Genomic DNA, 10,266 nt, shown 5'->3' with positions numbered 1-10,266 from the left:
ATACAAGACTGATACGATTATATACACATCTTTAAATTATATATACACTTTATATACAAAAAATATACATATTATATACAAAAATGATACAATTTTCTATTTTATACGAGCGATTCTTATTTATACACATTATATACACAAATGATACATATTATATATAAAAATGATACATACCTTAGTGATTCATATTTTATACAGTTTCTATACATTACAGATAGGTATTGATACATATTTTATACACAAATGACACATATTATATATAAAAATCGCTTCAAACATTTTTGTGTTTGGGTTTTTATTTGAAAATTGTCTTAAGTTTTGACTAATGGATGGAATTAATTTAGTGGGTATAATTTGGGTTTAGAAGAATTGTGATCAGCGGGTGGAATTAGTTTCACCCCACCGGCCAATTGTATACTTTTCCTTTTTTTTTTTTTTAAGTCCATCCAAAGAGGCTCTTTATCTGAGGTAATTCATATTCCAATTTTTCACTTCAATTTTGTTTGCGCTCTGCAACTAACCATTTTTTTTTGAGTACGTGACAAACACATCCGGATTACGGGTTATTTAAAAAAAGGAAAAAGAAAAAGGGGGGAAGGAAAAGCGGTCATACCTTGGGCTTACCACGACATCGACGAGGAAAGCAGAAAGTGGAGTGTCGCTATGGTACTGCCCGGAACCACTTTTCATTCCCTCAAACTTGCTGCTATCCCTTACTTCTCCAAAACCCTAAGCTACCATCCAAGGCCTCTCTTCCCTCTTCTCATTAGATCCCTTTCTGCCACCGCTGCCCAAACTGCTGCCACTGACGATAATAAAGGTATTTATATTGACCTAAAACTTTTTTTTTTTTTTTTTTGCATAATACATAATTAGACACCTTAACTCGGCTATAACAGGCAAGTAAACGCTCCAACTTTGAGAATTTACATCTAGACACCTCAACGCGTCCCATTGTGTATAATAGACACTGAGGAGACGTAGCCCAGTTTAAGAGTTATGAATTAGTATTTTTTTTTTTTTTAAATTTTATTTCTGTTTTGTTGAAAGACTAAAGTTTGTGGTGGTGAATATAGCGGTGAAGCCTCAATGGAAAGCAGCAATAGATTTCAAGTGGATAAGAGATAATAAGGAGTCAGTTGCGGTTAATATTAAGAATAGGAACTCCATTGCTAATCTGGAGCTTGTTCTTGAGCTCTATGACAAGTTGCTCAATGTTCAGAAGGTCAATTATCTATCTCTTTTTGGCAATAAAGTCTAAACCTTTCAGTGTTTTATGTTTATCTTCAAAGTTTGTAATTTCAGTTGTGCTGTTAGTTCAATTTGTTAACTTGAAAATGTAACTTAAGTAGATATTTTAGCCAAAGGATTCTGAGCATTAGTTACTGCATCATTGTATGGTCTTTGCAAGCATTTAACACGTTACACATAACAACAACAACAACCCAGTGAAATCCCACAACGTGGGGTCTGGGGAGGGTAGAGTGTACGCAGACCTTACTCCTACCAAGGTAGGACGGCTGTTTCCGAAAGACCCTTGGCTCAATAGAAAGCATAAAAAGAGGTCAGATAAGGCCAAGAAATTCAAAGCGATATGGAAATGAAAATAACGAAAGCGACTAACACGTTACACATACTGTAATGGAATTAAGGGAAAATGTTATTCAGAAGAAGACCTGTTTGTGACTCTTTAATGTGGATATCAAGTGTCATGATATTAGTTTGAAATTCCTTCACAAAGAGTATGAGGGTTTCTCTTACGTTTCTCTTCCGTTTTCTTGTGGATGATTCTGGGACAGTTCCAGCATCCCTCCTACCAACTGTATATCTTGCATTTTAATGAAGTTCTGCATCAACTTTTCTTACTTTTGGCAAAATTGATCACAAATATGGGTTAAGGTGGGTTTTAATTGGTTAATGGAGGTGAATTGCTGAATAATTCCTGTAAATTGCATTTATATTCCTGATATGTTCCTGCTCTCTAAAGAGATTCCTTCCTTCTGTCATCTTGCTGTCGCTTTTGCATCATACTATAATTGATGCATGACAAAAAGAGCAGGATTTCTGCACATTACCATTGTATTGAAAAGGCTTTTAGTGCTTTGTGTTGCATTCTTAGAGCTTTGATTCATCTAACGAAGTGAGAAATTCACATACTTGAATGATTTTGATAGAACTGGTTATTCTCAATTTTAGCTAATTGTTACTTACAGATAACAGGAGGTTGAAAAGTTACGAGCGGAGAGAAATGCAGTTGCAAACAAGATGAAAGGAAAACTAGAACCCTCAGAGCGCCAGAAGCTCATAGAAGAAGGTTCGTCTCTTATTTTATGTCCACCTTGAAGCTTTTGGTGGCTAGGTTGTTCATTGTGTGAATTGTATTTTTCGTCAGGAAAGAATCTGAAGGAAGAACTTGTTACTTTGGAAGAAGACCTGCTCAAACTTACAGATGAGCTGCAGCAAGAAGCACAATCCATACCTAATATGACACATCCAGATGTTCCATTAGGAGGGGAAGATTCTTCAACAGTCAGGAAAATGGTACTTCTAGTTTGATATACACAGATGTGCAGACCACATTGCTTTGATCCTGCTCAAACCTTATTTACATTCCTTGTATTTCAGGTTGGTAAGCCTGCTGAGTTTAGCTTTGCTGTTAAGGACCATGTTCAGCTGGGAAAAGAGCTAGATTTATTCGATTTTGATGCTGCAGCTGAGGTATTCTTTCTTACCGGAGGTATTAGTTTTGTAACCTAGTACTAACTTAGCAACTAGAGTATATTATCAATACAATCCATTTTGTTTTGAAAAAAAAATCAGTCTCTTCCTCTTTATATGACCCTTTGCATACTGGACCATGTTCTTCCAAAATATCTTTATTCGAGTTTTCAAACCTAGTGTTATAGCCATTGGCTTTCATAAAGTCTATGCCAAGCTGGTTGTACATCTAGTCTTCCACTACTTCGTTTCTTGGCAGAGTTCTTGCATCCAAAGATCGAAGGACACGATTAAGTTTGTATACCAAATAGGAAGATTGACCTGCTATCACTTCTTACTTCCAGCAGATGGATCGGTTACAGGAAATCTTGGTTTAGTTTATATTCAGGTTGCAGATGGATCGGTTACAGGAAATCTTGGTTTAGTTTATATTCAGGTTAAGTTAAATTTGCTTTTCAGGTCAGTGGGTCCAAATTCTATTACTTGAAGAATGAAGCAGTTATGTTAGAGATGGGTCTTGTAAACTGGGCAGTTTCAGAGGCCATGAAAAGAGGTTTTACACCTCTGACAACCCCTGAGATTGTACGGTCATCTGTGGTGGAAAAGTGCGGATTTCAACCCCGTGGAACAAACACTCAGGTTGGCCTTTCATTAATGTTGATGCCGTTTTGATGCCTTCGTCCATGATCTGAGACGTGTCTTTTTCATCTTCTATGAGATATAACCATAAGAACAATTAATAGTTATCTTGTTTTTTTAACAATATAGCATCTTCTTTCTTCTGAACTGATGTTTGATGGTAATGTTGATTCTTTTGACTACACCATATTTAACTAAGCCTTTCAGATTATTCAAACTATATGAGTTTATTTGACTCTAAACTGACAACAACACCCCCCCCCCCCCACCCCCCAAAGGAAAAAAAAAAACACGCACACAACCAAAGGAAAAAAGAAGACAACAATTTAATACCAAGGTAACCCTGCTTTCTCACGGAAAGTGAAGAGTTGAATGACCTTACGCAAAAATTGTAATTTGAAGCTAGAGAAAACCCTATAGCTTGGGTTTTTAGTTTCACGTGTAGATGTCGATTAAAAAACAAACTCTTTACTTGAATCATATTTTTTGTACTAATGAATCTTATTCTGAACCTCTTACTTGCAGCATGTTATCTTTGGTATAAAATTTTAATTATGTATGTTTTGCTTTCTTTGTCCTTCTTGGTTATGTTTGTCATTGTTTTAGGTAGGCTTTGTGATTTTTTCACATTTTCTTTTTGGGTGGGGGAAGGAGAAGCAGAAGCTATAGCATTCACTGAAATGAATTGATTAAATCAGTTTATCTGATCAGTGATATTTTACAAAACCACTGGCAGGTGTACTCCATTGAAAATAGTGATCAGTGCTTGATTGGCACTGCTGAGATTCCAGTAGGTGGTATACATATGGACTCCATTTTGTCCGAGTCTTCATTACCATTGAAATATGTGGCTTTCTCCCATTGCTTCCGGACTGAGGCTGGTGCTGCAGGAGCTGCAACTAGGTTACTCGCGACTTCTTATCTTTCCTTTTTTTGTCTTCCTTTCAAAACATTTTTTTTATTTTTTTCACCTAATATATGATGGCATATGCTGTGTAGAAAGAGTAAAAACATATCCACGTTTTGTAACTTTCATACCTAAACATGGGCACTATTACCAAGAACTACAATGTTCCCTATTAAATCCCTCTGGAGGGCCAAGTGGCATGGAGAGTAACTTCACTCTCTTTGTGGTGTGTGGGAGCTAAAATTAGGCCAAAAGTTCGGTGCGGGTCTCCCTTAAAAGTTCCATTAGTTGAGTCATTTCTTGATGGTCTATTTCCTCTAGTTCTGGGACATTGGGTGGTGAGTTGGGTGGAGTGGGTGACTGGATGTTGGGGAGAGCTAGGGGGCGAGGGACTGCGGGTTGTAGCCATGGGACATACTGATCCTGGAGATGGTGTTGGTTGTAAAAAGGAAGATCTAGGAACTGGAGAGTGGACGTGGGACTCTGGGGATGGACAATAGTCCCCTGAGAGAGTGATGGGTGTTGGAATTGCATCATCGGATAGTATGGCCTCGCTTGAGTGACTGTCCAATTTTGTTGTCCATAGTGAGCCATTCCTATCGACATCCCCTCGGTCACTATTTGTGCTAGGTGAGCTGGATTTTCTAGGAGAATTAGCACATCCTGATTGTCTATTTGTAGGGTGAACGTCAGAGCATAGTTCGCTAAGCCTAGCTCCAACCACGACTGTGGCTGGAGGTAGTTGGGTGGGCGAGGGGACGAGTAAACTAGGGGATAGTGGTTGGATGGAAGGTGATTCCTCTCCATCATGAATGATGGTAGTTGCAGAGGGGGCCTCGGAGATTGGCGATATCTCCTGAAGGCGCTGCGGCGAGTCGGGGATTGGTACGGAAGACGAGGCATGACTTAGTGAGGGATTGTAACTATGATTATGCAGAGAAAGACGATAGGGAGTGATGGGATGTACAGTCGAATTTATAGGAGAGTTGAAGGGTCGGTCTGAAGAGCTGAGTGACTGGTCTATGTTACTAGCTTGTGGTACGTGGTTGTGTGGAGAAGTAGGTTCTGAGGAGTCTTTGCATGCATGAACTGAATGAGGAGTCGGCTCTGCATGTTTTTGGAACTGGTGAGAATATTTTAGTTTCAGCGTCAGATGAGGGTAATTGAGTGATAGAAGGAATTGCAATACGGGGCTGCTGCAGAATATCTTTGTCCCGGGTAGTGTGCAGGGGTACAGCAGGTGGTTTTGTTTTAATATTAAGTTGAGGGTGCAGGATTGATGAGTCTTCTGTAATGTCATTTAACTGATTAAGAGCCTGTTTGGATGGGCTTATGCCTATAAGCTGCAAACAGCTTATAAGCTAAAAAAAATAAGTTGGGGTAGTCTAACTTATTTTTTTGGCTTATAAGTTGTTTTCAGCTTATAAGCTGCTTTAGATAAGCTAAGTCAAATGGGCCCAATTATTTTTTTGAGCTTATTTTAAGCACAAAATGACTTTAAGCTGGCCAGCCAAACACTCAAAAAAGCTGAAAATAGCTTATAAGCAACTTATAAGCCAATCCAAACAGGCTCTAAATATATTCGGAGAATAGTAATTTATAGGAAGAGGCGAGGATACAGCTTTTTTGGTATTAAGGGTACTGCTGGTATTTCCTTCAATAGGGTTTGAAGACAATTCTTATTTTTTTCGTAACTTGTGTATCAGGCGTATTGGAAATGTTGCTAGCCGCCATATTAGAGGGAGAAAGATTTTGAGGGTTTACCGAAAACTTACCTGGGGTGACGTCCTTGTTTTTGTAGCTGGTCCTTTTTGGGAAACTTACCGTCTTCCACTCAGCTTGACTGTTGTCATTAGTTGGAGCGTCATTTTGCAGAATTGGATCATGACAGGGAGTAAGTTGGGTAGTAATGGGTGTATTAGAATGGTGGGAATATGAACAAGATTGTGTAGTGTGTCCGTGTCTCCCACATGATGTACAAAGGATATTAATGCCCTCGTAAATAATATTCTGTCTGTGTGACCCAATATAGATATGGGTTTTAACTGGTGTCTCCAAGGGAACTTCAATGCAAATCTGTGCATAACGTCCTCTTTTAGCGGATGATGTGCACGTATCGATTTTGAGTAGCGTTCCAAACCTTGTTACCAATTCTACGAAGTATATCCAAATCATAAAATTCCATAGGCAATTCTGTTAGTCGTTTCCATACAGCAGAATAAGTTAGTTGGGCTTCCGATGCAATGAATTTCGGCTCCCAACGTCGAACTGAGAGAAAGTGATTAAAAATAAACCATGGCCCTTCATGTAAGGCCTTTTGCAGATTTTCTTCGTAGCAAAATTTGATTAAGAAAAAATCTGCCCCTAAATCGATAAGGGAAATATTTTCAGTGGGTTTCCATATTGCTACTAATTTCGATCTAAGGAGTTGATGCCCAACTTTTTTTCCAAAAACTTTAATGAGCCTTTCCTTATCGCTAGCAGACAAAGGGATAAAATCCTCCGACGGTGCTGGAAACATTGATTCATCGGACAAATCAAGTGTATGTGGGGCTGTGTGGTTGAAGGTGGGGTCAGATGAAAGATGGGTATTGGATAGTAGTTTATGTAAAAAACTAGAGTTGCTTTTGGTGGAATCCTCTTCATCCATTTGCATTTGATGCATGTCTGATGATTCAGCTGCTGAGGTGCCGTGACTATGCGGTTGCGTGTTCATAGTATTTGGTGTAAAGTGCTGAGATTTTCAGATCTATAGAAGCAGGTGAAGAACTGGATGTGTTATTAAAGTTAATGAGAGAAAAGGAGGTAGAGAGAAGTGAGCCGTACCTAAAATAAAATCCGTAGATGTATTGGTTCATGCTAACTAACAGATTGCTATCACACCAGACATCAGAAAACTTTATTTTAAAAAAAAACCTATTTCTTTCCCATCCATTCAACCAATCAGACCTTAGAATTTTTTTTTGGGATATGAAGTCAGTTTTCTTTTGTTTAGTTTAATTTAAGAGGTAACGAATAGAAAAATGGAAGATGAGGGGCAATAGAAACACCCAATACTTTTAAGTATGTAAGTTGCAAATAGTGCCAAGTTTTTCTTTTTCTTTTTTTTAGGGGTGGTCTTATTTTGAAGAAAATACCATGTGTATGCCACGTGTATGACGCGTGACGTGAAATACACGCATTAAGTTAGTTTTGTTCAGGGATTTTGAACTTTTGAATAGGAAACATTCAGAGTTAATAACACACCCAATTACCCCCCACAGTTCAATTATGAAAGTTACAAAACATGAATAGTTCAGGTTTTTTTTAAATGTAATATGTCATATATAAACTATTCCATGAGCCCACTAAATGTATTATTTACTTTAATATCCCGGGGGGGGGGGGGCTATGCCCGTTTGTGCCTTTAGTACCTAGTTTCATCACTGATTGTCCAGAAAAAGTCGCCAGTCTTGTGAAAATTATATGTCTGTGCACGCACAAAGTTGTGCATATATTTCCTTATTGCATCAAGTAATTAATGTCTGATTTGGCGACAGGGGACTTTATCGAGTTCACCAGTTCAGCAAGGTGGAAATGTTCATACTATGCCGACCTGATGAAAGTGATTCATACCATAAAGAACTCATTGAGATTGAAGAAGAGCTCTTCTCATCACTCGGATTTCATTTCAAGTGAGCAACTTAATTTCATATATACGAGTAACAAGTTATGCATGTTTAGTTGTTCAATTTTTGTGCACCAAACATACATTTGCCTTTCTTTCTCCAATTCCTATAAGCAAATCATACTATGTGCAGGACATTGGACATGGCAACCGAGGATCTAGGTGCCCCAGCATATCGTAAATTTGATGTGGAGGCCTGGATGCCAGGATTGGGCCGTTACGGCGAGGTAGGAAATGACACCAATTCTATTCTTTTTTCTTTTCTTTCACATGTACAATAGAACTGGACCGTCCATAATTTCTGCTACTGTTGAATTGTTGAGTGGTTGAACTAAGCTAGAACAACTGAATCACTTGTTCTGCCTTAACTTGATTCTTTATATTCTTTTAACAATATCCTAATCTGCTATGCTCTTTGATCAACAGATATCAAGTGCATCAAATTGCACAGATTATCAAAGTCGTCGGCTGGGAATAAGGTATCGCCCCGAATCATCAAGTCCTAGAAAGGGCAAAAATGCAGCTCCCACACAGTTCGTTCACACACTAAATGCTACAGCATGTGCTGTTCCGCGAATGATGGTATGCTTGCTTGAGAATTTCCAGCAAGAAGATGGCTCAGTTATTATACCAGAGCCATTGAGACCATTCATGGACGGGCTTCAGATTATTAAACCAAAACATCTACAGAACTGAAACAGGATGTACATTTGATAGTAGATGCTGTATCTGCATCATAATTTTTTTCATCTTCTGGGGAAGTTTTCACTTTGTTCAGTTCGGCAGCAGATTGAACAGACGTTTAAGATGAGTTTAAGTTTATAATAAAGTTGAATATTTATTGACATTGCAAATAGCAGATTTGCTGATTGCTTTGAGTCTATTGACTCTACTATGTGCAGCTATCTAGTTTGTACCTTGTATGGATGGTAATTGTAACCTAAAAAGTATAGTTAGCTCAGTTCTACTGTTGCTTTAGACCATGGAGTTTAGTAGCACATCTTTGGTAATTGGGTGGGAACATAATGTACTGTACACTACAGAGGAAAAAGGCCATACTTTGCGTGGATGTAAATATTGAGTGCAAGTTATGAAGCATCAGTCTGATCTTTATTTTTCATGCTCTTTTAAATAACATACTTATTTTAAGCTTTGAAATTCGGTGGATAATGGTATACCATGATTTAAAAAATGATTTGAACCTGTCATGTGCGTCTATTACACATCTTGCACTATATTACTCTTGCCACTGAACAAAAACCCGATGCAATGTAATCACGGCTATATTCAATACTGTATTTGACTATCCATCTCTTCTTTTCAATTGGAGGGACAACAGAGTAGACTGTCAAAGTTAATCTCTTCTTTTCATATTGCTGTTTAAGGCATTGAAAAGAAAAGAAAATAATTGAAATATGCTGTCGCTTGAAGCATGAGTGATCTTGAAAGACAATCCTGTTGGCGCCGTAGTATCCACGTCTCTTGAATTAAATGGAACAAGAAAATTGTAATAACGTTGAAGGATCTTGATTTAGAGACTACAAGTCTACAACAGTGCTTGGTGATGTTGAAATGTAAAACCTTTCCACAATAGAAAGTATAAAAGAAAACTAGGACTTGATCTAGAGCACTTGCTGATGTTGAAATGTTGATAGTCTCCTAAAGAAAACTATGTAATACTTTCTGTAATATATTATTATGCTCTGAGTTGGTTTCTCTGAGTTGAACTCTTTGGATATGGTTTCTGCTGCACCGGTGAGAGCTTTGTGGTGCGAAAATAAAGCGATATCACGTCGGCAAAAATTAAAGACCAGCGATTTGATGGACAAACATTAAAGACCACCCCAAGATAGAGCATTCGTGCGAATTGCCCACAAAACATGGTATAGTAAATCTATTGGGCCTTAACAGGAGGATGCAACATTTTTTTGCGCGGATTGCCCTTCTTTTGGGGGTGGTCTTTAAATTTTCATTTCATATTTCATGTGAATTTAAATTTTGCCCCCCATATCTTTGGTCTTTAATTTTTGCCCCTTCGCGTTCTGCAACCCGAGGCAGCAAAATCATGAGGTTCTGGATTCGAACCCCCGCTCAAGCATAAATTAAAAAGAAAAAAAATCGCAAGGCAAAGTTTGGGTCGCATGTATGCCGGACCCAGCATACACTTGTTAAGGAATAAACAAAGTTATGCGGACCACACGTTGCGTCATGCCTATGGCGGGACTTGGCGTAAGTATCTTGGTCGACATAACTTTGGTTATTCCTTAACAAGTGTATGCGGGGCAAACTATATGGACGGACGATTATCTTGGGTCCGCTCAAGCATAGATTAAAA

At 38.3% G+C, this 10,266-nt stretch overlaps 1 protein-coding gene across 2 annotated transcripts; it reads left to right on the top strand.

Annotated features, from left to right (window-relative positions):
* The first annotated feature begins 663 nt into the window (after positions 1-663).
* LOC132030421 (serine--tRNA ligase, chloroplastic/mitochondrial-like) lies at positions 664-9,051 on the top strand. 2 transcript variants are annotated; one of them, XM_059420043.1, is made up of 10 exons: positions 664-820; positions 1,077-1,225; positions 2,221-2,314; positions 2,393-2,541; positions 2,626-2,718; positions 3,178-3,357; positions 4,094-4,260; positions 7,804-7,938; positions 8,065-8,158; positions 8,358-9,051. In XM_059420043.1, the coding sequence occupies exons 1-10, from the start codon at positions 664-666 to the stop codon at positions 8,625-8,627; spliced, it is 1,488 nt and encodes a 495-aa protein (XP_059276026.1). In that variant the 3' UTR covers positions 8,628-9,051. The 2 variants fall into 2 exon arrangements, with proteins under 2 accessions (XP_059276026.1, XP_059276027.1); XM_059420044.1 differs by lacking the exon at positions 664-820 and having other exon boundaries at positions 1,071-1,225; positions 2,214-2,314.
* The last annotated feature ends 1,215 nt before the right edge of the window (positions 9,052-10,266 follow it).

Source organism: Lycium ferocissimum, chromosome 9, assembly GCF_029784015.1.
Source record: "Lycium ferocissimum isolate CSIRO_LF1 chromosome 9, AGI_CSIRO_Lferr_CH_V1, whole genome shotgun sequence".
NCBI lineage: Eukaryota > Viridiplantae > Streptophyta > Magnoliopsida > Solanales > Solanaceae > Lycium > Lycium ferocissimum.
Note: the sequence above shows the minus strand (reverse complement) of the source record. Positions and strands in the feature narration are given on the sequence as shown.